Source organism: Oncorhynchus keta, chromosome 2, assembly GCF_023373465.1.
Source record: "Oncorhynchus keta strain PuntledgeMale-10-30-2019 chromosome 2, Oket_V2, whole genome shotgun sequence".
Lineage (NCBI taxonomy): Eukaryota > Metazoa > Chordata > Actinopteri > Salmoniformes > Salmonidae > Oncorhynchus > Oncorhynchus keta.
Genome location: NC_068422.1, coordinates 38,174,494 through 38,201,912, shown reverse-complemented (window position 1 = coordinate 38,201,912; position 27,419 = coordinate 38,174,494). Strand labels below are relative to the sequence as shown.

Here is a 27,419-nt window from a genome sequence, read left to right as displayed (position 1 = left end):
TTTGCATCTCTGAATCCCCTCATGGGCGTAATCGTGGTCGAATGACAGTATGCGTGTTCCATGTTTAATCTTCTTCTGCCAGGCTTTCCTCAAAATCATTTCCTTGGTATTGTATTGATTTTTGAGCAAGTGCCCTGTGTGCTTTCTGGATCTGAAGATCTGTGTCTGTCGGCAGAGAACGTTCATTTTTGAGTAGACCTTCTATGATTTGGGGCATATGTCTTCCCTCTGCATCCACAGCATTATCTTAAATATGGATATGGTTGTGCCTGGATCTTCCCTCTCAAGGTCCCTCAGTTTCTCCTGTATTCACTGTTGTTGTTTCAATGGAAAAAGTAGAGCTTTGCCAATTTCCATGTTTTGTCCTTCCAGCCATTCGATCCATGTCTCTGCCCCTTTAAAAACTTTACCTTGGGCGTGAAGTTCCCATTACATTTACTTTATTTCCTTCTTAACTTCGTCCTTGAATGTAGTCAGGTTCCCTCTCACTTCGGTTCTAAGTTTGCAGATTTCTCTGCTAATACTTATCAGCATTTCCTTCGCTGGGTTCCTCTCCATCTCACTTTCGACATTGCCGTCATGCCTGGCTTGTTGAGGGCTGTGTATATCTTCATCCATTTCTGCTTTATCTGACTCTATAACTTGTGTTTTACACTTATTCTAACATCTCGTTCAACTTCCCCCACTAATTTATCCTGAAGCTTAATATATAAACATTTTAAAAAGATGAATTTGGGGGTGAATTATTTACAACCGACCCGGGAGCTTGTCTTCTACATTGCCAATCCATCGCTCACCAACTACATAGTCGGCATAACTAAATGTTATGTCGCTTTTCTTCCACCCAAGGATTATACACCTGAATCAGTAAGAAGAAACAACTTGAAGACAACTGGCCCTTAATAACCCCTAGAGTGGATTTTCTGCTGCCACGCAAAAATCTAATTAGCATAATAGAAAAATCCCCATAAAACCTGTCAGTGTAAGATATCTGTCCACCGCATCCGCTGATGTCGCACTTCCGCATCTGCCCCCACAAGCGTCTTGGGACTCATCTGAAGTCGGCACAGACAATCTGCCAACGTCCGTCTGTAGCGTCCGAACAGTTTAGGGCAGCCTTTCCTATGGGTCGCGACCCACCGACCTGTTAATGGTGGGTTGCAACGTGTCAGAGTAAATGTTTTATTATTTAATGAATTACTGGAATTGATTTGGCTAAGTGCATCTGTGCTATCTGTTCAGTGCACTGGCTGCTTAGCAGCGGTCTCTGCTCAGTTTGAGAAGTGCTTAACGTTAGTAAACAAACAAATTAATAAAATGACACATCCTGACCAAAACTCCAAAGCATTATGGTAAACCCAGGGAGTTCTTTCAGAACAGGGAAGACTGCTTCAGGAAACAGTGCTTTGACATTGGAAAAGTAAGTCAGCTAGCAAGGCTGTGTTGTAATTTTAGAATAGGCGATGATAAGCAGAAATAAGGCAGTAGTAACTCTCATAGTCGTCGATGTGAGTTTCTCTTTCAAACAATCCTCCTACATCTGTAATGATTGTTGATTGTTGGAAATGATTATTGGAAACTAGTCTAGGTTGGAACTGTTTCTGTTAAAATACAAGTAATAATTAGTATTCTGAATTGGAATAAATTGACTGAAGCAAGATGCTTTTGAGGCAAACACTCACACAGTTCTGGGTTCTACAGCAGGAAACAGTCTACTGCCTGACTGAGAAACAGTAGATGTTATATATATATAGATATAGTTAGTTATAGTTATATATATATATAGATAATATATATTTACTGTATATGAATATTTAATTTAATTGTCATTTGTTTTTGTCTATATTGCATTTGTTTTAGGCATAAGGGCAATGAAATGTACCAATATGTAGGTATAGTTGCGTATTTTCCTAAGCTTGGGTCCCAGGAAAACACAACATTTCAAATGTGGGTCCCAGGCTGAAAAAGAAACCCTGTTTTAGGGCTATACACTAATATGACCCTCTGTGGAAATGTGAGACTCTCACAGACACATACATGTCTGTAGGTTTGCTCTAGGAAGCCCACAGACCTCACAAGACTTGTCTGAAGCTCCCCTGGTACCAGTTGAAAAAATGTATTGAAGTAAACTGTATATAGAGACTGTTTAGTGCCAAAAATCAGGGGGATAATACGTGTCCATTTTTTTACAAATAATTTCTGATCTTTCTCATACAGTTGAAGTCGGAAGTTTACATACACTTAGGTTGGAGTAATTAAAACAAACTTATCAACCAATCCACAAATGTCTTGCTAACAAACTATAGTTTTGGCAAGTCAGTTAGGACATCTACTTTGTGCATGACACAAATAGTTTTTCCAACAATTGTTTACAGACAGATTATTTCACTTATTATTCACTGTATCACAATTCCAGTGGGTCAGAAGTTTACATACACTAAGTTAACTGTGCCTTTAAACAGCTTGGAAAATTCCAGAAAAATATGTCATAGATTTAGAAGCTTCTGATAGGCTAATTGACATTGTGGGGAGGAATTTCCAAATGCCTGAAGGTACCACTTTCATCTGTACAAATAATAGTACGCAAGTATAAACACCATGGGACCATGCAGCCGTCATACCGCTCAGGAAGGAGACGTGTTCTGTTTCCTAGAGATGAACATACTTTGGTGCGAAAAGTGCAAATCAATCCCAGAACAACAGCAAAGAACCGTGAAGCACGGGGGTTGCAGCATCATGTTGTGGGGGTGCTTTGCTGCAGGAGGGACTGGTGCATTTCACAAAATAGATGGCATCATGAGGGAGGAAAATGATGTAGATATATTGAAGCAACATCTCAAGACATAAGTAAGGAAGATAAAGCTTGGTCGCAAATGCGTCTTCCAAATGGACAATGACCCCAAGCATACTTCCAAAGTTGTGACAAAATGGCATAAGAACAACAAAGTCAAGGTATTGGAGTGGCCATCACAAAGCCCTGACCTCAATCCTATAGAGAATTTGTGGGCAGAACTGAAAAAGCATGTGCGAGCAAGTAGGCCTACAAACCTGACTTAGTTACATCAGCTCTGTCAGGGGGAATGGGCCAAAATTCACCCAACATATTGTGGGAAGCTTGTGGAAGGCTACCCAAAACATTTGACCCAAGTTAAACAATTTAAAGGCAATGCAACCAAATACTAATTGAGTGTATGTAAACTTCTGACCCACTGGGAATGTGACAAAAGAAATAAAAGATTAAATAAATCATTATCTCTACTATTATTCTGACATGTCACATTCTTAAAATATTGTGGTGATCCTAACTGACCTAAGACAGTGATTTTTTTACTAGGATTAATTGTCAGGAATTGTGAAAAACTGAGTTTAAATGTAGTTGGCTAAGGTGTACGTAAACTTCCGACTGCAACTGTATCTCTTAGATATAGAACAGACACTTCAGAACAAACTTCCTTAAGATGTTGTGGTTGGACTATCTGTTGTTCCATGTAGTGAATCTGTTTTCAATGCATTTTTATGGGCTAATAGCCGTAAAGCTAAATACAAATTTTAATCTAATAATATTGCTTTTTTTCACTCAAAAAGGCAACAGTTCTGAACTGGGTTTAATATATATATATGTATTTAATAATTTTAATTAGGTTCTTCTTTTAAACATCCATTGATTGAAAGCTCATTGCTCAGTTATTAAGGTCAACATCCCTGTCGTGTTCACATTTCTCTCAAGTAAATGCTGTAGGTAGAGTGCCTTTTTGTCTCACCCATCTACACATAATATCCAAAGTGAAATCATGTTTTTCAGAATTGTTGCTTATTTATTGAAAATGAAATAAAGAAATATCTCATTCACCTAAGCATTCACACCCCTGAGTCAATACATCTTAGAATCATCTTCGGCAGCGATTACAGCATTGTACACCTGGATTGTACAATATTTGCCCATTGTTATTATTTAAACATTTATCCAAGTCAAATTGGTTGTTGATCATTGCTAGACAACCATTTTCAAATGTTGCCATAGATTGTCAAGTAGATTTAAGTCAAAACTGTATTTCGTCCACTAAGTAACATTCACTGTCTTCTTGGGAAGCAACTCCAGGGTAGATTTGGCCTTGTGTTTTAAGTTATTGTCCTGCTGTAAGGTGAATTCATATCCCAATGTCTGGTGTATAAGCAGACTTATCCAGGTTATCCTGTAGGATTTTGCCTATGCTTAGCTCCATTCCGTTTCTTTTTTATCCTGACAAACTCATCACTCCTGAAAGATTACAAGCATACCCATAACATGATGCAGCCACCACTATGTTTGAAAATAAACTCATACTGCAAAAAATGTGGCAAAGCAATTATGCTTGGGGAAAATCCAATACAACATATTACTGAGTACCAATCTCCATAATGCCTTGTTGCAAACAGGATGCATGTTTTGGAAATGTTTATTCTGTACAGGCTTCCTTCTTTTCACTCTGTATTGTGGAGTAACTCCAATGTTGTTGACCCATCATCAATTTCCCCCTATCACAGCCATTATACTCTGTAACTGTTTTAAAGTCACCATTGGTGAAATTCCTGAGCATTTTATTTCCTCTCCAGCAACTGAGTTAGGAAGGACGCCTGTATCTTTCTAGTGACTGGGTGTTTGAGACACCATCCAAAGTGTACTTAATAACCATATTCAACGGGATATTCAATGTCTGCTTCCCCTATCTACCAATAGGTGCCCTTCTTTGCAAGTCATTGGAAAACCTCCCTGGTCTCTGTGGTTGAATCTGTGTTTGAAATTCACTCCTCGACTGAGGGACCTTGCAGATAATTCTATGTGTGGAGTACAGAGATGAGGCAGTGAATAAAAAATAATGTTGAACACTATTATTGCACACAGAGTGAGACCATGCAACATTTTATATTTGACTTGTTAAGCAAATCTGTACTCTTGAACATACTTAGGCTTGCAATAACAAAGGGGTTGAATGCTTATTGACTCAAGACATTTCGGCTTTTATTTTTTTTTGTAAAAATGTCTAAAAACATTATTCCACTTTGACGTTATGGGGTATTGTGTATAGACCAGTGACACATTGTTTTATTTGCATATGAAAATATGAGCAATTTTAGGAAATTTGGCCAAAGATTTGCCACAACTGTTTGCCAGAAGCCTGTTTTTTTCATTAAGGGTTCACAGCTAGAAAAAGCAGTAATTTAACAATTTACCAGAAACCATTTAACAAGAGACCAGAAAGCCTTCCCAAAACCCATTCGACTCCTTAGCCATGGCTCACTAATTCCATCTCGCTCTTTCTAAAATCTTTCCACTGGTTAAAATTAGACTGCTCTACACTGTATGAATAATTACTTTTTTATTCTAGTTGCATATCAGGGTCAGTAAATCTATAACACATTTTAATAAGCTGTGCCAGACATTACCACCCCCCCCCACCACACAGATACACACAAACCCAACGTGCACACACATGCCATACCACACACACGACACAATAAGATGTGCAATAGTGAACTAAGATATATCAACCTATTGTCTGTGATGTCTTGCCAGGTATTCAGACAGGCTATAGATAAACACATCCGCATAATTCCCAACTCAGGCTGCCCCGCCACTAGTCTCCGCTGATGTGTCCAATTACATGATGCATCATTGTAATTAAATACCTATTAACTCAGTTCAAGACTAACTGCGAGCGACTGGAATTACGTTTACATGTTGCAACATATGCAAATAAGTGTATCATATATTTCATATGTATATATATGCAATAAGTGTAACAGATCATGCAGAATAAAAATGTCTGATGGTGGACTGAAATGATATCAATTTTACTATACGATTGAGCTGCTGAAAGGCAGATGAAAACGTGGTGTGTTTTATCAACTCTATAGAATGTCAAGAATTATAGAGCTGTAAAAACCATTAGCGCCCAGGTCCAGCATCTTAGATATTATATTCGAAGCAAACCCTTTATGATGGAGTGAATAATACGTATAGTATGAGCTATTAACTTATAATGGTTAGACATGAGTTATGTGAAATAAATTGTGATGCTACAGTTTAGGTTGCAATGAGATGTACTGAGATGAATGCAGCTTTTCAAGAGCGAAGTTCTGTTAGTTTGATGGGAAGACATTGCCCTCTAGTGGTGGCAATGTGTGAATAAATGCCATTTTGTTGCGCTTGAATATCTAATAAAGGATCAGTAGATTCCATATGCATGTCTGATTAAAGCAGCGAAAAGAGAAGAACTAATTATGAGCAAGTGATGAACCCACCATGATATGAAGAATATAATCAAGGGGAAATGTGTTTTCACATTGTGCTGCTATTTAGTGATTCTGCTATTACTTGCTTAATTTAACATTGAGGTACTGTAGGCCTAACTACAGCATGATTCATGTAATGGATCTATATAAATGGAAGTAAATGGGTAGGACTATAATAATAATACAAAATCGTTTAAGACTTTATAGTCTGGTGATACTTTACCTGCTCTAAATGTGTCACTTTTCCATCCATTCTCCCCTCGGTTGACCTTTTTTCAGGGACGATGCAAAACTCTGCTGCCGTTGGCAACCCTGGGAGCACTGACACTAGAAGCTGCTCTCCACTGATCCCTGTGACCTTCAATTAAAAAGTAATGAAAAATAAAAAAATACATCTGACATCTCAGGTTCTCCTATATTTTCATTACGTTATGTCATATAGCAGCACTACACCGGACTTAACTATGGAAAAGGCTAAATGCACCAGCTTTTTTTGTTTTTTTTAAAGATGTCATTTGACTAAGTACCAGTCACTGGCAAGAGATAATGCACAAATCAGCCCAAACATGCAAGTTCATTTTGACAGTCTTTAGTAAAAAGCAGGCCTTTTTAAGTGCATTTGTGCTGTAACAACCCTGTCAGTTTCCTGGTATAAAACATGGTCATAGCTGACAAGACAGAAAGCCAGTGTGTGGTGTATATATAGCTCAGCAGCCAGGCCTTTTATGTAACCCAATGTGCTTCTTAACATCCTGAAAGAGACAATGGATGAGACTGGAAACACTTTACCTTATATGGTACACTCTACCTGCTATTTACATTAAGCCAAATACTTATAGGGACATAACCTGATTTGTGGCACTTAGAAATCGTATATTGCTAGTAATGTTTACCAGCTAACTTCAGTGAATTCAGTGAGGGAAGCATCATGACATACAATTTGCTACCAAGTTGTTTGCAATGCTGTTAGAATGACTTGAAATAATCATCAGAGTGCACCAATTAGTTACTGTAATCACAGTAATTTACTGGTAAGAAGTTCTGTAGTAGTACTGTACAGGCAACACAGACTCACATTCAATTCCTGCATTTATGTACAAAATGCATTTCAGCAAATTTCGTGCATTTTTGTGCGTTTTTCTGGCTTTATTCGTGAGAAAAGACACAAATTTAACCAGTAGGCTACACACAAGCCTTTTCAACAACCATATAGACGTGATAGTTTATATTTAATTTTCGTTCTTAAACTCGATGTAGGATCAGGCAAAACCCCTTGAGTTGCGCAACCTATGCAGGTTTGGTCTTCGGTTGGTTGCCATGTGTCCATATCGAGTGGTGTGGTCATGATGTCTAGGTTCGCTTGTCAACGGATGTGGAAAGCATAGTGCAACCTAGGAGTCGGTTGATCCACTTCCATCTCTGACACGTGGAGACCGGAGGGGGGAAGGGCAGGGTTGCACTCCACACATATGCGAGTAGGCCGGAGGGGTCCGGGCGCAGCCGGCCAAAGTTGTGGGCCCCATGGTTGCCCACTTGTAGATTGACCCATTGGTTGGGTTAAAGAGTCGTTTGTCCATAGGTTGGGAGTTAGGGTTAGGTCCAGTTGGAGTTAGGGTTAGGTATAGTTAGTAGAATGGTTAAGGTTAGGGTTAAGGTTAGGGTAAGGTATAGTTGCGTATATGGTTGTTGCAAAGGCTTGTGTGCCTACTGGTTAAATTTGTGTCTTTTCGCACAAATTAACTAGCACATAAATTTGTGCATTTTCAAATGAATTGAACCACACAAAAATGCACAAAAACGCACGAAATCTGCTGAAATACATTTTGTACATATATGTACGAATTGGATCTGAGGCTGGGCTGGTACAGGAGAACTCACTTGGACCATGGAGTCCTTGACCACTCTACTGATGTCCTGCCTCCATTCAGGCACACCAGGATTGAAGGCCTCCAGATTAGAGGAGAAGGCTAAAACGTGTGACTTGAAATGTTCTACAGGAAAATACAAGACACACATTTAATGGCGATAGATGCTAGATAATAAGAGAGAAACTGTTAATAGATCAGAAGAGGTTATAAATGATTAAATGTTAAACATCTAAATGATCAAATCACCTTCTATTGGTCGCATCACAGTCAGTATTTTATATCACAGAACATTTACCAACTGAATGTTAGAAACATATGACAACAATGACAAACAATTTAGAGATGAGTCATTTCAAATACTTTACCATAGACAGCAACTGTTATTTTGTCTTGAAGGACGGTGTTACCAACTGACACTTGCACGGTGACAGTATGGGTTCCCTCCTTTGAGAAGGTGAAGGACATTCCTCCCACTAAAGTCATAACAGGCTAACACACATACAAAAGACAGAGTGATAGAGTTTGACAGAGAGAGAGAGAGAGAGAGAGAATGTCACAAACTAAAGGTGGGTTTGTCCGTACAATTCACAATATTGCAATTAATATAGTAAATGAGGTAAGTAAAGTTCTGTAAATCTGTAAAGTTTTAAGATATAGTGGAATACTTCACTGACCTCAGTGTGGTTGTTCAACCACCAGTAGTAGGTGACTGATCCAACGTAACGTGGCTTCAGGACTGTTGATAGATTCACTGCTTCATTCCTAACAACCACCGAGGGAGCTGAAAGCTGCACTTGCTCAAGTAGACCTACAATAAAATAAAATGGATGTGTTTCCTTTCACGGAAGTGTATTCCTTTCCTACTGCAGATACATCATTAACAGAGTTTTTTTTACAGGTAGAAATGTTCAAAAGAGTACCTGTAATTCTAAAGTAAATGAATTATATCAGTCATTCATGTGCTGTTTCACTTACAGGTAACATGTAGGTATAGTAAGACTCTCTCAGAGCCCAGGCTGTTGAGTGCCGTGGCAGCCACTCGGTAAATGCCCACTTTACTGTATATATGTTTGATTCCATCCTCTATGGAGCTGATGTTAGCGTAGGATATGGCCGTCCCGTCTCCAAAGTCCAATGTTATACTTGTTGTGGAGCCATCACTCTACCAATGGAAACATGTTTATGATTAGATTTTTTTAAAATGCCCATAGTGTGCATGTTTAACACAATTTAAATACATATATTCATATATTTATTTGTATATCCTACACATATCCTGCATGTAGAAATACATTGTTATATGTGACAACTGTTATATGACAATGGCTACAAGTGTTTGACAACAACAATCTAGGCTCTACGAATCAACAATATGTACAACATGATGCACTGCAGCTCATCTCAATCCATTGGTTAACGATTGAGAGTAAACCAATGTATATGTAAATGTATACTATAGGGCGACAAATACATAACATGCCCATTCATACCACGAAATGAGTGCCTTTTGGATCCCTTTGATATTTAGAATTTTAACAGCCTGTTATATTAAATGAAGTGCCTTTTAATATAGACCACATGGAAAATGTAATCAATCTGATTTATTTCGCATTTTGACATGTGCACCCTCTGTGACTGTCACCCCCTGACCTTAGAGACCCGTTTTATTTTCTATTTTGGTTAGGTCAGGGTGTGACCAGGGTGGGCAATCTATGTGTTCTATTTCTTTTTTGGCCAGGTATGGTTCCCAATCAGAGGCAGCTGTCTATCATTGTCTCTGATTGGGGATCATACTTAGGCAGCCTGTTGTCCACCTTAGTTTGTGGGATCTTGATTTTTGTTAGTTGCTGTATAGCCTGCATAACTTTAAGTTCATGGTGTATTTTTGTATTTTTTTAGTGTTCATTTTAAATAAAAGTAAGATGTTCGCCAACCACGCTGCACCTTGGTCTAATTCATTTTCAACGAGCGTAACAGTGACTTCTTGTAAGATTTAACCCACTTAACCCAACATTTCTCAAAGTTGTCTCCATAATTGTAAACCCCTAGTTCATTTAATGTGATTGGTGATTACTTTTAACGTAAAAAAAAACTACCTGTTCATAATTTTAAGGTCGACCCTGTTACGTGAACTGAACTCTCGTTTTAATATGGAATTATTTAAATGATTCATTTTTTTAAATATAAAACATTTTAAAGTCCAAGCAGGTGAGCTGGTCCTACTCTTTTTTTGCCATTTTCTCATGTTTTGTGGTGGAAAACTGAGTGGGTCGAGCATAACACATCAATCCTGTTACCCATTTGTATTTATTAAGGATGTCCAGCAACACTAATGCGGTTATATAAAATAAAAAATATTACATGGCATTACATTTCTTATCACTTTTCACAACACATTAAGTGTGCTTCCTCAGGCGACCACTCTACTATCACATACTGTATCTACAATACAAAATCCATGTGTACATGCATGTCTTGTCATGTGTATGTCTGTCTGTGCACATAGATTGACAGACTACAAATGTTTAGCCATTTTTTGGGGGTGAAGCTTGCATTCAATTTCTCTCCCTGTTGCACACAACAAGCTTCCGTACCCCTGTCAAAAGAGGATTTATGGCTGATAAGACCAAATCGTCAACCCTGTTACTTTACTTGGCACTTAATAGGCACTTGCTATTGTCTTTTTTTATTAACCTCTTGAAATGGCAAAACATGTTTGTTATCTAAGTTGAATATGTGCTCTTTATGACAGATTATTATTTTAAAAATGTATCACCAAGTTACGCTACTCAAAAGGCACCCAATTGGTGGAACGACCCAGCACATGCTTTCAATAAGATGTCTAAAGAAATATTCCAGACATTACCTCTTCCAGAAACACCAGGAAGGTGACGTTGTCCCCCATGGTGGCTGTAAGTGTCCCCTCACTGGTGACCAGCTGCAGACCTCTCGGGGCCTGGCGAGGACACCTCTGGCTCATAGGGCTATACTTCCCCAGGGTTTCCGCAGTGCAGTTATTGGATAGAGCCTTACGGTATCTGCAACATACACACATACAGACATAAATATCTAGACAGCCCATACTCTATCTTAAATACATATGAAGAAATAAAACAAGAAAATATACTGTCAACTTTGCTGAAGGGATCTCTAATACTGTACGTTATTCTGAGTGCATTTCTGACTAGTTAAGCAGTACATAATGTTTAAATGAAGATTTGCCATACCCAGTAGTGTTGAGGAAGCTGTCCCCAGTGGTGCAGTCTGTGGACACGGAGGATGGAACAAACCAAAAGACTGGGGTGCATCCTCCACCACTCTGCCTCTCAAAGCCATAATCACTATTTGGGGTGGGAGAGAGAAATCAATAGGCTACAAGTCTTGAGATCAGTAATAAGCTTTAAGTATAGAAAGTGGATGTCTGTTTTTAAGGTTTATTGGTAACATTTTAAGACTGTAAAATAATACTTGATTTTTAATACCAATCATTACATAGTTTGATAGTATTATGTTTGGTGTGTTTCGACATCAAAATAAGCATAAGAAGACAAAAAACATCTAAATATGTTTAATATTGTTTACTGGCTTTGGAGCTCTGTAAGAAAATGTTATGTAAACAGATATCATATAAACTTGATTAATTGATTGATTGATGGATGTCAGTGAACCTTTCAAAGTATTTTTAAAAAACGTTTTATTGTTTTTGTATTATTATTTATTACAAAAAACACAAGTAAGGAATAACATTAAAGTATTAGAGCATGAAGGACAAACAATACAGCATCAAGACACTATCAAACATGTATCAGTCTTTCCGCAACAGAGCCATACTTATGTGTGAGGGTGTGTGTGCATGATAGTGATATAAAATATATGTCATAGTTCCCTTTTTCATGATCACAATCTTGTGACACCCGAACCCTCCACAGTTCCCCAATAGCTGTCCCTCAACCATTCGAGACCCCTCCCACAGTCCCCCGGAATAAAAAATAAAAATACAATTAATTCCATTCCCCACCACCAAAGAACCCCCCAATGCACCAACATCCAAGAGAATGAACTAAAGAGAAAAAATGAAAAGACAGAAGAAAACAGCAAACAACAATGCAACATAAAAAAAATAATAACAATACATTTAAAACAAAGGACATCAAGGACGACTGAAATCGTAACAGCAATGCCTACTTTATATGTTTGTGTGCATGTCTGGCACAATTACATGTATGTGTGTGTTCTTGCATGTGTTTATTTGAATGACAGTGTGTGTATATGTATGTATACAAACACCTGCACGGCATCAGCCTCAGGAAAACCTGCATTAGTTGTAAAAACACTGCCACTTAGTGTCATTCAAATGTACTTTTATTGTTTCATGTTGACCTTTTTTTACCATCCATTCTCTCTCTCACACAGCAACTCCACTCCCACTTGTCTCCAATTCCACATACCAACCCTCAGCCTCCCCAGCCCATCCCATCTATCTCTGCTGGCCACCCATTTCGTGTTTCGACGCAACACACATCTTTCAACTATGCTATGATGTATAACGTACAATTTCAATCTATCTAATCGAATAGAATCTACAGATTGCGAGTTGAAGATAAATACTTTTACTAAGACTGTTCGATCTTCTAACAGTACTATTTCTAGGGTCAATTTTAGATCAATGCTATGCATTTTCAGCCATTCCTGAACCTGAGACCAGAAACAGGCTACCCGAGGGCAATACCAAAATAAATGGTCTATTGATTCTGTATCCTCACAACAAAATCTGCAGAGCTTCGATGATTTTATGCTCCAAATATTCAACATGTTGTTGGTGGCAAGAATTCTATATCATAATTTTAGCTGAAAAGCACGAATTCTTGAATCTTGCGTTGTTTTATATATCAACTCATACACCCTGTACCATGGAATCAGTACATCAAAATTCTCTTCCCAGCTATTTTGCAATCAGTATGGCACAGTTGTCAACATCCTGGTCCTCAAATGAAACTGGTATACTTTCCTATTTATGCTATTTTTATTCCTCCGCCAGTTTTGATCCTTTATATTGGGCAGACAGACCAGTTCCCTACCTCCTCCCACTGCCACCCACCTCCTCCATTTTTGGGTTAATGCTGTCAATTGGTTGTACTCTTGGATTGAGCAGACCTTCCCGTACAATTCTGATAACACCATGAAGGACATAACTCTATCATTACAATTTACAATGTAATTTAAGAACAAAGTACCCTTTTCAAACATCTTTCCCATAAATACAGGTATTTTATCAACCAGCACATTTGAGTTCAGCCATAATATTTGTTGTAATATTTATTCTATCTTTTCAGGGGGATGAAATTGAAATTGTAGCCAGCTCTGCAAGGCTTGTTTGAAAAATATAGATACTTTGAAAAATGTATAATTTTCAATAAATCGAAAATGAGACATGGCAATCTGCACAAAGGCAAAAAGGCCATTTTTATGTTAGCTGGATGTATTTTAGCTGGAATCAAAAGTTTGGTTCCAGTAAACAAATTACAGCATCGGTGACACACACACACTCACAAAAACCAAATACATATTCAAATACTCACATTCAAGCAAACGTAGGTTTGCAAAACGTATTCCGCCTATGTTCCGTCGATGGCAATCTATGGTAAATTTGGTAATTTATACTTGAATAACTTAAAAATATATACATTAGTCATATATAGTATCAATGTTTTATGTGTTTTAGTGGATAGACCATATGGTTCAAGAGAAAATAGGCTTAATTATGAAGGCATCTAATCAACAATGGCATTAACAATGACAATGACATTATTTTCCATTTACTTTTTTCACAACTGCCACCAGTTTGGCCCCAACACTTTTACAACAAATACATAGTAAAATAAACAAGTGTGTAAAATATAAATATATATATTTCATGCTGAAACCCTAATATTAAACACCAATTGAATTCACTAAGTTGATGGATTAAGGATAGGTATAAAAAAATCTTATTTAATTAGTTTTTAATTTTAATTTTACATGTGATAAAGCCACAAAGAGATAATCTGAAGTACCCAAAAAGGCCATTAGATGTCATGTGATCAAATTGAACAACAAAATAATAAAGTCACCAAAATTCTGGTAGTTTACTAGTAAATATATCAGTAATATAAAATGTATCCAATCAAATCAAATGTTATTTGTCACATGCTTCATAAACAACAGGTGTAGACTACCAGTGGAATGTTTACTTACAATGCAGAGATAGTAGAAAAATAGTAACACGAGTAATAAATACACAATGCATAACGATAACTTCGCTATTTAAACAGAGTAACAGTCGATATGCAGGGGCACAAGGTAATTGAGGTAAATATGTACATACAGTGGGGCAAAAAAGTATTGAGTCAGCCACCAATTGTGCAAGTTCTCCCACTTAAAAAGATGAGAGAGGCCTGTAATTCCCATCATTGGTACACTTCAACTATCACAGACAAAATTAGAAAAAAATCCAGAAAATCACATTGTAGGATTTTTAATGAATTTATGTGCAAATTATGGTGGAAAATAAATATTTGGTCACCTACAAACAAGCAAGATTTCTGGCTCTCACAGACCTGTAATTTCTTCTTTAAGAGGCTCCTCTGTCCTCCACTCGTTACCTGTATTAATGGCACCTGTTTGAACTTGTTATCAGTATAAAGGACACGTGTCCACAAACTCAAACAGTCACACTCCAAACTCCACTATGTCCAAGACCAAAGAGTTGTCAAAGGACACCAGAAACAAAATTGTAGACCTGCACCAGGCTGGGAAGACTGAATATGCAATAGGTAAGCAGCTTGGTTTGAAGAAATCAACTGTGGGAGCAATTATTAGGAAATGGAAGACATACAAGACCACTGATAATCTCCCTCGATCTGGGGCTCCACGCAAGATCTCACCCCGTGGGGTCAAAATGATCACAAGAACGGTGAGCAAAAATCCCAGAACCACAGAGAGCTGGGACCAAAGTAACAAAGCCTACCATCAGTAACACACTACGCTGCCAGGGACTCAAATCCTGCAGTGCCAGATGTGTCCCCCTGCTTAAGCCAGTACATGTCCAGGCCCGTCTGAAGTTTGCTAGAGAGCATTTGGATGATCCAGAAGAAGATTGGGAGAATGTCATATGGTCAGGATGAAACATCATGCTTTGGGGATGTTTTTCTGCAAAGGGACCAGGATGACTGATCCGTGTAAAGGAAAGAATGAATGGGGCCATGTATCGTGAGATTTTGAGTGAAAACCTCCTTCCATCAGCAAGAGCATTGAAGATGAAATGTGGCTGGGTCTTTCAGCATGACAATGATCCCAAACAAGCATTTCAAGGTCCTGGAGTGGCCTAGCCAGTCTCCAGATCTCAACCCCATAGAAAATCTTTGGAGGGAGTTGAAAGTCCGTCTTGCCCAGCAACAGCCCCAAAACATCACTGCTCTAGAGGAGATCTGCATGGAGGAATGGGCCAAAATACCAGCAACAGTGTGTGAAAACCTTGTGAAGACTTACAGAAAACGTTTGACCTCTGTCATTGCCAACAAAGGGTATATAACAAAGTATTGAGATAAACTTTTGTTATTGACCAAAGACTTATTTCCCACCATAATTTGCAAATCCTACAATGTGATTTTCTGGATTTTTCTTTCTAATTTTGTCGGTCATAGTTGAAGTGTACCTATGATGAAAATTACAGGCCTCTCTCATCTTTTTAGGTGGGAGAACGTGCACAATTGGTGGCTGACTAAATACTTTTTGCCGCACTGTATGTACATACAGACCACTTCGCTTTGTTCACATTTTGTTACATTACATCTTCATCAATCTACACACAACATCCAATAATGACAAAGCAACATTTAAAACAAATGTTTTAACATGTACAAAAAAAGTTATACTCAATACCTTATTTACATAAGTATTCAGACCCTTTGCTATGAGACTCGAAATTTAACTCAGGTGCATCCTGGTTGCATTGATCATCCTTTTTACAACTTGATTGGACTCCACCTGTGGTAAATTCAATTGATTGAACATGACTTGGAAAGACACACCTGTCTATGTAAGATCCCAAAGTTGACAGTGCATGTCAGAGCAAAAACCAAGCCATGAGGTCAAAGGAATTGTCTGTTGAGCTCTGAGACAGGATTGTGTTGAGGCACAGATCTGGGGAAGGGTACCAAAACATTTCTGCAGCGTTGAAGGTCCCCAAGAACACAGTGGCCTCCAAATCACACAGCCAAGACATTGCAGGAGTGTCTCCGGGACAAGTCTCTGAATGTCTTTGAGTTGCCCAGCCAGAGCCTGGACTTGAACCTGATCGAACATCTCTGGAGAGACCTGAAAATAGCTGTGCAGCTACGCTACCCATCCAACCTGACAGAGCATGAGAGGCTCTGCAGAGAAGAATGGGAGAAACTCCCCAAATACAGGTCTACCAAGCTTGTAGTGTCATATCCAAGAAGACTCAAGGCAGTAATCGCTGCCAAAGGTGCTTCAACAAAGTACTGAGTAAAGGGACTGAATACTTTACTTACAGTGTATGTAAATGTGATATTTCAGTTTTAAAAATGTTATACATTTGCAAAATTTTCTAAAAATCAGTTTTTGCTTTGTCATCATGGGGTTTTATGTGTAGAGTGATGGAGGAAAGAAAACAATTGAATCAATTTTAGAATAAGGCTGTAACATAAAAAAAATGTGGATGAAGTCAAGCTTATGAAACTGTGGGTTTGCACAACTGAAGAAATTCTGCACAAACTGTCCGAAACCCCCCCAGGAAGCTCAACTGCATGCTCGTCGTCCTCAACAGGGTCTTGGCATGACTGCAGTTCATCATCGTAACCGAGTAAAGTGGGTAAATGCTCAACTTCGATGGTCACTGGCACGCTGGAGAAGTGTGCTCTTAACAGATGTATCCCGGTTTCAACTGTACCGGTTAGATGGCAGACAGCAGTGTATGGCTTTTTGTGGGTGTGCGGTTTGCTGATTTCAACATTGTGGACAGAGTACCCCATGGTGGCGATTGGGTTATGGTATGGGCAGGCGTTAAGCTACAGACAAAGAGTACAATTGCATTTTATCGATGGCAATTTGAATGCACAGAGATACCGTGATGAGATCCTGAGGCCCACTGTCATTCCATTCATCCGCCGCCATCAAATCATGTTAATGCACGGCCCTATGTCGCAAGGATCTGTACACAGTTCCTGGAAGCTGATAATGTCCCAGTTCTTCCATGGTCTGCATACATGTTTGGGATGATCTGGATCGAGTGTTCCAGTTCCCGCCAATATCCAGCAACTTCACACAGCCATTGAAGAGGAGTGGGACAACGTTCCACAGGCCACAATCAACAGCCAGATCAACTCTATGCGAAGGAGATGTGTCGCGCTGCGTGAGGCAAGTGGTGGTCACACCAGATACTGACTGGTTTTCTGATCCACGCCCCTACACATTTAAAGGTATCTGTAACCGATGCTTGCCTGTATTCCCAGTAATGTGAATTCCATAGACTTGGGCCAAATGAATTCATAGAAATTAACCGATATCCTTAACTGTAACTCAGTCAAATCTTTGACACTTCTGTATGTTGCGTTTATATTTTTCTTCAGTGCATATGTTTGAACTAGTTTCCATTTGGAAGGCAGATAAAGCGTTGTTATCAAAAGCAATCACGTTTGCATGTGAAAACACAATCCCACTCATTACAACACGTGCTAATTACATTACTCCGTCATCGGCTTTGAACGGGGCATCTGGCTCACGCTTGGAAGGCAGCCCAGTTCCAAACCAAATGCAAGCAAAACATGCCTAACAGGGTGCCAGGGACAGATGAATCAAACCCCCTCAATGAAGGGAAGCGAAGTGGGAGGAGGGGCGATTTGCATGTGGAATTGGCAAAAGGGGGCATGATTTGTTTACATAATTGTAATCCATTCCCAACCTTACTTTACTCGTTGTGATGCACTGAGGTTCCAATCTCTGTTGTAGAACAGACTGAGTTTATGACCAAAATGATCCTATTTAAAACTTTGTAGTACATTTTGACACTCAAATAAGTGTTTTTGACTTATATCATAGGCCATTTTCAAAAGGATTAGCTGCTTTTTAAGGGCAGTCACTCTTTAAGGCACATGAACGTTCACGTTCAAGAAAGCCTTTCTAATAAAAAATAATTCCCTACTGTGAAGTAGGAATTAGTGTCAAACGCCTAATCCTGTAACCACTCACATGTATGTAAACCAACTCGTCCAATGTGAGATTCTGAACGTGGCACCATTCTGAACCCACTGTCGAGTTTGGAGACACAGAAGCCTCCGATGCCTTCGCACTGTCTATCTACACACTGGTAAACATGCTTAGAACTCTTGAGGGGCAGAACGGCTACAGGTACAGATGTACTGTGGTTCCTCCTTTAAAAGTTGAGCGTACACCGTGGGAGTTAGAGATACCTAGCGTCACGGCGTCATTACTCCAGATCACCACAAGGGGGAGTTAGAGCTCTCATTATGCATTTGGGTCCGAAGGTTTTTATATAACCAATCATATCGAGTGGTTCCAATGATGACTTTTACGCGTGCCACCCGTCCCTGGAGCTTTCTTCAACAAAGATGGCTGACAAAACATTACGGCGAAGCAGATGTAAGTAGTTATAACGTCATAACGAGTCAAGCTAAAAATGTACAATTGAGAAGAATATGTTAATGTGGATTGTGCCAACTTTTTTGTCATAACGTTCATTTACGAAAATCGCAATTTAGCAAGTTAACTGACTAGCTAACATTAGCCAGCTAGCTCGCTGGTGTTATGATATGAGTACAGTACGACATTGTAATTCGTGTTGTTTAATGTTTTAGGGACTCCTGAAAAAACCAGGCTGTCGTCTTGGGAAACCGTGGATGTAAAGAACCTAGCTAGATTAAGCATTTACTGCAAATTGAATGTACAATTGTGTATGCTTGCCTTGCCGTGCAATTTACTTGCTTATTGTGTAGTGGAGGATAAAAATAACTGTATGCCTATGGATGTGTAGCTAGCTATATTATGTAGCCGATCTGTGTATGGACCCTAAAATGTTAGGTTCTGAACTAATATTCATACCAATCTATGAACCTCAGCTATCATAGCTGTTGTATCAACTTCAAGTCTGAATGGCATTAATGAAGCCTATGTATTGAGTAGACTATAATAACTTTATTGTGCCAAGGATGCAAGTCCTATAAACATGTACTGTAGTTATTACCATGTATGAGATCCCCCCCACATTGTAGCCTGTACATTGAATATATTCACTGATCATGAACTCTTCCTTGGAAAATAAAGGTGTGGTTCAGATATGACTCTATGAGACATTCTTTTTCAGTCATATCCAATACCAGGTGTATCAATCTCCATTCTTTGAATGATGCTGTGTCTGCATGTACAGTATGTATTACAATTATACACTTCAACAGTGTTTACCACTCCTGCTCCTGCTCCTGGGAAATCAATGATTACACATTGTAACTACGCAACAGACTAGAAACATGATTTAAGTAAAGGCTGATTTGTAATTCATATATACAGAAAATAAACAATGCATATCTAACTCCCTTCATCTGCATTAATCTGAAGACGCAGGATAGCATTTCAATGAGATACTTAATTTCAACCAGTGAAGAATGTGAAACACTTTATTGAAAAAAGTTCATTATACAGGTGTTATAATTATGATCATTGTAATGTTATATTATAAATACAAGTTCAATCTGTACTTCAATGCACATATGGTGTGCATTATAAAACAAGGAAGAAAGATGAGGTGGGGAGAGGTGTAGGAGACAGAATGGAAAAGAGGTAAGAACAGAGGCAGACAGCATATGATTAATGAATTACAGTGCTACCCTAATATTCTCTCAGTTCATCACAATTACAGTGTCTCTAGCGGTGTCTCCTAACCAGCATTGGGCCCCCAGTTGACCTGAAGGTTATCTTAAGAGCAGGTGAGGTGGCGATGACAGGACTGGCTTCCTCTCTCACATCAAAACATACCTGCAGACGAGAGACAGATTGATAGAGAGAGAACTTGATTAAGCCTTGTTTTTTTTATTCTACCACAGTCCGTCATCATAATCATCAGGAGGTGAAATGCAAAACTGACCTTGGATCAATAACTCTGGGACTACTACATCTCTATCTCTGTATTTCAATGTAATAATAATACTTCCTGTTGACCTGACCTCTCACCTATGATCATTCTGTGCCCTCTGTGTCAGCCAGTTCAGATGCGGGAGGGGTTAACCAACACAGCTAATATAACCTAGAGGATTTAGGGAGAAGGGGGAGAGGGAGGAAGTGAAGGAGAGAGACTGTTATCGTGTGTGTGTGTGGTCTCATCTGGTGTCCACACTAAGTGGCCAAAGAGTACTTTATGCTGAAAAATAGAAGATAATGTCATTATTAGACATACATACTACTTGAAGCTTGATGATGACTTGATCATTTGAATCAGCTGTGTAGTGATAAGGCAAAAACAAAAATGTGCATTCTGATATGCAGCTGGTGAGGTGTCAGGTTCAGTTCTGCACTTAAAGGGTGATTATTCTAGATCTCTGTAAAATGCTGCAGATCTGCCCACAGATGAGGTAGGGACACATATCCCACACAGAAGAGGTGGATAGAATTCAACAGTGTATCCTTCTTCCTCCAAACTGTGCATGTGAAACAGGTTCCATGTACAACAAGACAGGCAGCGAGGAAGAGAGAAAAAGAACACAGAACAGTTTAATTACCTCTGGTTATGGACACTTTTGCCAGCAATAAAGGTTCCACAGCCTGTTCCACGGACAGTGAACATCTGGCAATATCTACATTTTTGACCTGTTGATCAGCTCAACATTCTAAAAGTAAAGAAAATAGCTTATTCTATGTAGATATGAAAACAATACAGCACAGAAAGCTTAACACCAGACTGGTATTGTGGTTGTTCATTAGGTGATGGGAAATATGCAATATGTATGAAAAATAATATACTTACCTGTTATATCTTGAAAAAAAGCATTGGAATTAAAAGTGAAATGTTTACCCTATTAACCTGCTTCATTATTTATGAATTACCAGTTGATGAAGAACAACTCCAATTTCATACATCATTGAACATTTGTCAAGGAATAAGTAAGAATAAAAAAGGTAAAATAACTTAGATTTGATGGAGACATTATACATCTTAGTACCTTAGTACCCAATTTTTGATTTGTATCAATGTGGACGAGAGACAGGTGTACAGAAACAGAGTATTTTTGCCGAGCAATGCAACAAAGCTGGATCATTCTGGCAATGATACCTGCACCACCTACAACTCTTCACCATTGTACATGATGGCCCATTGCTCTGAGACTTCCTTTGACCATTCTAAAGACCGCATGGGGTATCCTTGCCTTAATGGCGCTGACTTTCTGGTCTAACTCTTCATCTGACATATCAGAAAAGCATTCCCTGACAGACATATTATGTTCTTTCATCCTTCTGTAAAAAAAGCTATCCGTTACACTGTCATGAAATATGATTATTATCGACTATAAAACAAATAGGACATGGCCTGCTTATGAGTTGTCATGAAAGAAAGTTAGATTAATTCAATTGAAAATGGCTAGAACAGGCGTTCATAGCTAAATGCTTTTTGTTAGGTTGACAAAAATAATAGCATGATTTATCATTCTACGGTATGTTTCTATGTAATATAGTAGAATGTTATGAACCGACACTGAATCATAGGAGCTAACTACTAGCTATGTAAAAGCTGGACAGAAGAACACCCAGTGCTGCTTACCTGAGATACCATTTTTACACAGTCCTTCTTCGTAGGTGTCTGCTATATAACGCTGAACAGTATTGGTTGTAGCCAAACTGATTCTCAAAAAATTGCCAAAATGTAGGGTGGTTGATAACTAAATTAAATTTTGTTTTACAATACATGTTTTGTTCTCTAAATATTTTTGGGGAATAAATGCATCAAGTTCTGAGCTCTATTACAAAATATTTGATTGCAAAACATTTTTTTTCCTTTCAAGCCTTGTTTTTGCTTTCATAACAATTATTTTTGATTGAAAATAAAAAAGTTGCTTTCAGAAAAAAAACAATTTGATTTGACAATAACCAAGCGGGAGTTTGAGCACTGATAATGCTTTTGGGTCCCAATGCACTACTGTCTCTAACTGACAATGAATGGGCAATATAAACCAAATAATAAACTGATAATTGTGCACGAGTTCAAATGAAACAAGCAGGGAGTGTTTTTGTCTGAGTATGGTTCCCAATCAGAGGCAGCTGTCGTTTTTTGTTTGAGTGTATCTTGAAAATAAATATCATGAACAATTTCCACGCTGCGCTTTGGTCCACTCTTCCTTCCAACGAGCGTTACAACGCTACTGACAGTGCACCAAAAGCATGTTGTCTCTGATTGGGGATCATATATAAGTTGTGATTTTCCTTTTGGGTTGTGTGAGGTGTTTATTTCTGTTTAGTGTCTGTGCCTGACGGAACTGTTCGCTTTCGGATTTTTTTATTTGTTATTTTTGTTTGAGTGTATCTTGAAAATAAATATCATGAACACTTTCCACGCTGCGCTTTGGTCCACTCTTCTTTCCACCGTCAACGAGCGTTACAACGCTACTGACAGAGCACCAAAAGCATGCTCAAGCCGCGGAGTTGATTGAGTAGCAAGCTTCCGCGAGGACGCACTCTATGTAATAAAGTAATGACATTACAAATGAGTTACCTTACACGTTATGTTGTCTGACAATTTGGTAGCTATGCTGTCCTTACGAACCACATAGCATATCATTACTGCAGTATGTGCCGGTATGTTAGCTATCTACCTAACGTTAGTAGTTATACATCAAACTTAATAGTATATTAACTATAGGCTATCTAACTACCCAATGTTTATTGACTTGATTATTCCTGTCATTCTCCCGTCCGCACGACACAGGGATTCTTTAGCTAAATAGCTCAGTACTGTACTGTCAACCAATAGATTATACAGCCCCATATTTTCCATTCCATCCTAACAGAAACCCAGAGGGTTTTGCATTTTTCATGGAATAGAATCACTATAATATTAATCAAATTAATTAAGCAAGTACCATTCAAAAGTTTGGACACCTACTCATTCCAGGATTTTTCTATATTTGTACTATTTTCTTTGTAGAATAATAGTAAAGACATCACAACTATGAAATAACACATATGGAATCAGTTAAGAACAAACACAGCCTCTCCTTCCTCCCCATCGAGGGATTGAACCCCGGTCTTTTGTCCACACGACACAGGGATTCTTTGGTTAAATAGCCCAGTATTGTACTGCCAACCGTCACGTTGTAGAGCGCCATATTTTCCGTTCCATTCTAACAGAAACCCAGAGGGTTTTTCGTTTTTCATGGAATAGAAACACCATAATATTAATTTAATTAATTAAGCAAGTACCAGTCAAAAGTTTGGACACACCTACTCATTCCAGGATGTAATTAAAAATAACTATTTTATACATTGTAGAATCATAGTGAAGACATCACAACTATGACATAATACCATCTCCCGCGTGCCCTGCATTCTGTAGTACAGACATGGCCTGCTCTCCCTTATGTAAGGAATTAGGCACTTTTCCATGTTTACTACAGTATGTATTGTAGACTGCACAGTAGCCTAATAAACAAAAACATTTTGTTTATAAAATAATGATAAAAACATACTCTTTCAAAATGCAGATGTTGATTTAGTTATGGGGATCCATAATGAATTACTATGGGAATAAATATCACTGATTTACAGAAATATTGGAACAAAGTTGTCTAATGTGGTGGATGAATCAGAATTAGTTGGGTAACATAGATAAATAATATATTTTATTTATATAATATGCTTATGTGAGATACTTGTCATTAGAATGTATCCTTTTGGACTATAGTGTTGGCAGTTGCACTTTTTTCGAAGCTGGGGCTCAGTCATTTGGGGCCCAGAGAGGGGAGAGGACAGGCTTGTTTTTTTACATGTCTCTGGTGCTATGCAGAATATCAGAAAGGGAAGAGGACAGGATGGAACATTGTCTTGATATGTGAATGTATCTGTTAAACCATGTGAAGGATGGATTGATTAAGGGTGAACCAATTACTTGTCTGTGCGCAATTACAATGTCTGTGCGCAAGTCACGCCCCTCAGTGAGCTTATCCATGAGTGGGGTCAAGAGGGGGTTTACTAGACTTGGGAGTATATAGAGTTGACAATTGAGTTATGCCTTGGATGAGGTAATATTTTGGTACTATGAAGTACCAGGAACGAGATTAGAACCTCGTTTTAGAGACCAAACTGAGCTATAATTTATAGCGAATGCAATCTGGCTAAGGGATACTCCTTTCTCAAGTAAAAGGCCCTTTGTGAAGAGTTCCTAAGATATGTGGTTCGTCATGTAAGTTGAGAGGGGTGTATCTTTGCTACAAAGGATTTGGTTTTTCATTTTTCTCTGAATAGAAGCACCATAATATTAATCAAATGAATTAAACAAAATTTCTTAAAATCAATCCCATATACTATGTTATTACAAAAAAGGTTTTAAACGCTCTGGTAATGCCAATATGAAATACTATCAAATGCTTTTCAAAGATGCCCTCTGGTGATCAAACTAGCAGTAACTTTCAGTAACAGAAAAAATGGCTGAGAATGAAATGACGTGCCACAGAATGCTGCGGCAGCATGCAAGGTGTGCTGCAGTATGACGCAACTTTTAATTAAAGGAGGAACCACTGTTTATTCCGATGCCGACTGACTCTTGAGCAAGATGGCACAGGACTACTGCGATAAATTTGTGGAGTACTGTTTTGACCTTACCTGACTTGACAGCCTAGCTTGTCACATACACATGGTTAGCAGATGTTAATGCGAGGGTAGCGAAATGCTTGTAGTGTAGCGAAATGCTTATCAAGCAGATATGTGGCCTTCTAGCAATGTCACATACATATGTGCCTCCACTAGACTAAAGGAGAGGTCCACTTCAATCCTCAACACCAGTGAATATGTAAGCTCCTAGGAGCCTGCTCAATCTAAGGCCCCTTCCAAACCCTAGCCATACTTTCATCACTGTGATGACAAATAACACTATCTTAACTTGTCCAGAGTTAAAGAAGTTGAACACAAGACAGATCATTGAGCGGATAAAGGATGAACAACGGTGTTGGAATCAAAATGTGGACAAAATCAGGGTGCATGTTAGAACCAGGTATAAACATGGTTAAAGATGGACCTGGACAGACCCAACCGATCACGGAACTGTATGCTGAAGGTTGTGAAACTTCTACTTCACAATGGAGATAGAGATGTCTAACTGCCTTCTTGATCTTATCCCCAAAACTACTTTTAACTGTGTCTAGGGTAGTTAGTGTCAATGATTATATGAATACAATGATAAACAGCATGTCATCGTGTTATTGTGCTCCAATGATGCCTTCTTAAATTGCCACTGAAAGGATTAATATAGACTGTATGGAATTTAATTGAATGTTATGTATTATCGACAGTTTCAGCCAGTAGTCTCCTCACCACTCAAAGTCAGCCTCGGTGCATGGACAGGAGTCTGACATCTGGGAGATGTACTGATCTCTGGTTTTGACACATCTGGTGTCGGGCTTCAGATTATGAAAGATTCTCTTCACTCCCATAATGCAGACTTTACCCTGTGAGAAATAATGTATTATTTGAAATAATTAACTAGAACATTTCAGAATTTACTTTATTTTTGGACTTTGGTCTTTGTGCATGTCTCCATCCCCTACAGGTGTTCCCATTATCCCCTGTGTATTTATACCTTTGTTCTCTGTTTGTCTGATGCCAGTTTGTCTTGTCTGTCAGGTCTTACCAGCGTGCTTTCCCGTCTTCCTTTTTCTCAAGTTTAGTTTCCTAGGTTTTCCGGTTCTGACTATTCTGCCTGCCCTGACCCCGAGCCTGCCTGCCGTCCTGCACCTGCCTGACTCTGACCTAATTACGAACCGTTGCCTGCCCTGACCCCGAGCCTGCCTGCCGTCCTGTACCTGCCTGACTCTGACCTAATTACGAACCGTTGCCTGCCCTGACCCCGAGCCAGCCTGCCGTCCTGCACCTGCCTGACTCTGACCTAATTACGAACCGTTGCCTGCCCTGACCCCGAGCCTGCCTGCCGTCCTGCACCTGCCTGACTCTGGCCTGATTATGAACCCCTGCCTGTCCTTGACCTGCTCTTTACCTGCCCCGTGTTTACAATAAATATCTGAGAACTGTACTATCCGTCTCCTGTGTCTGCATCTGGGTCCTATCCCGAGGCGTGATACGATGTAACAGTTTCAAAGAAAAGCCTCTGAGTGATGAAGTTCTTTTAATATATAGTTTTTTAAAGTACATGAAAATGTGTATAATTGCTAATTTGTTCTGAAAGTGAATACATAGAAAGTATCCATAATTTTGAGACAAATTTGAGACAGAAAATGGGTGTGGTAGGACATCTCTCATCATACTGTATTCCATTGAAATAAAGTGCCCAAATCCATCACAAATGTATCAAAGTGGCTGCTCTTACATCATTGTGTAACTGCCAGGTCTGATAGTCGTCTGTGTTACACCTTCTGTTAAAGATGGCCTTGAAGTCTAGTTTGACAAGCTGCCACTCAGAACGATGGCTGAAATGGCCAAATATTCTGCAAACACAAAAAGTAAAGGATGGTGAAAAATGTCTGAAAAAAAGGGTCGCTAGCTAAAATGTATTAAGTAAAATACCTTTTAATCATACAAGTGGGAGATGAAAGGCTGCCTAAACTAACCACAAGGGATTTTGTACAATGACTCAGAAGAGTAAAAAGGGAAAATAAATAAAAAAAAGTGTCTAACTTCTGACAGCGAGTACATGTTTTTCACTACGTTCGAAACAAACTCTTTCTTTTCAAAACGTCCATTAAACTTTCAACACATTGCAAAATGCATACTATTAACCATAGAGTATCTGTTTAGATTCTTACGTCATGATGAGGGTGTCTTCCCCTGGCTCTCCTAAGACTCCGTCTACATAGAGAGGAGAGGGGGTGAAGCTGTATTTGTTCCAGCGTTTTCCCTCATCAAAACTCAGCCTGGATGGAGAAACAACATGTTGGCTCTCATGCATGGCTCACGTGGAACCCTCACCATGCATAGAATAGATTGTACTGTAACGCTAACATTAGGTGGACGTTCAATGCTTACATAATACAGTCCATAAAACATTTATAG

The 27,419-nt window shown here is 38.8% G+C and overlaps 1 protein-coding gene across 1 annotated transcript in view; it reads right to left on the bottom strand.

The window, feature by feature from the left end:
• The window catches only part of LOC118400139 (VPS10 domain-containing receptor SorCS1-like), a 96,742-nt gene that overhangs the window by 13,128 nt on the left and 56,195 nt on the right, over nucleotides 1-27,419 (bottom strand). The window contains exons 14-23 of the mRNA XM_035796671.1: nucleotides 27,173-27,280; nucleotides 26,737-26,854; nucleotides 25,728-25,861; nucleotides 11,369-11,482; nucleotides 11,008-11,179; nucleotides 9,117-9,303; nucleotides 8,816-8,949; nucleotides 8,507-8,630; nucleotides 8,152-8,264; nucleotides 6,497-6,631 (exon numbers count right to left, since the gene is read on the bottom strand). Coding sequence (XP_035652564.1) covers nucleotides 6,497-6,631; nucleotides 8,152-8,264; nucleotides 8,507-8,630; nucleotides 8,816-8,949; nucleotides 9,117-9,303; nucleotides 11,008-11,179; nucleotides 11,369-11,482; nucleotides 25,728-25,861; nucleotides 26,737-26,854; nucleotides 27,173-27,280 — 1,339 coding nt within the window. The remainder of the gene's footprint in view (nucleotides 1-6,496; nucleotides 6,632-8,151; nucleotides 8,265-8,506; nucleotides 8,631-8,815; nucleotides 8,950-9,116; nucleotides 9,304-11,007; nucleotides 11,180-11,368; nucleotides 11,483-25,727; nucleotides 25,862-26,736; nucleotides 26,855-27,172; nucleotides 27,281-27,419) is intronic.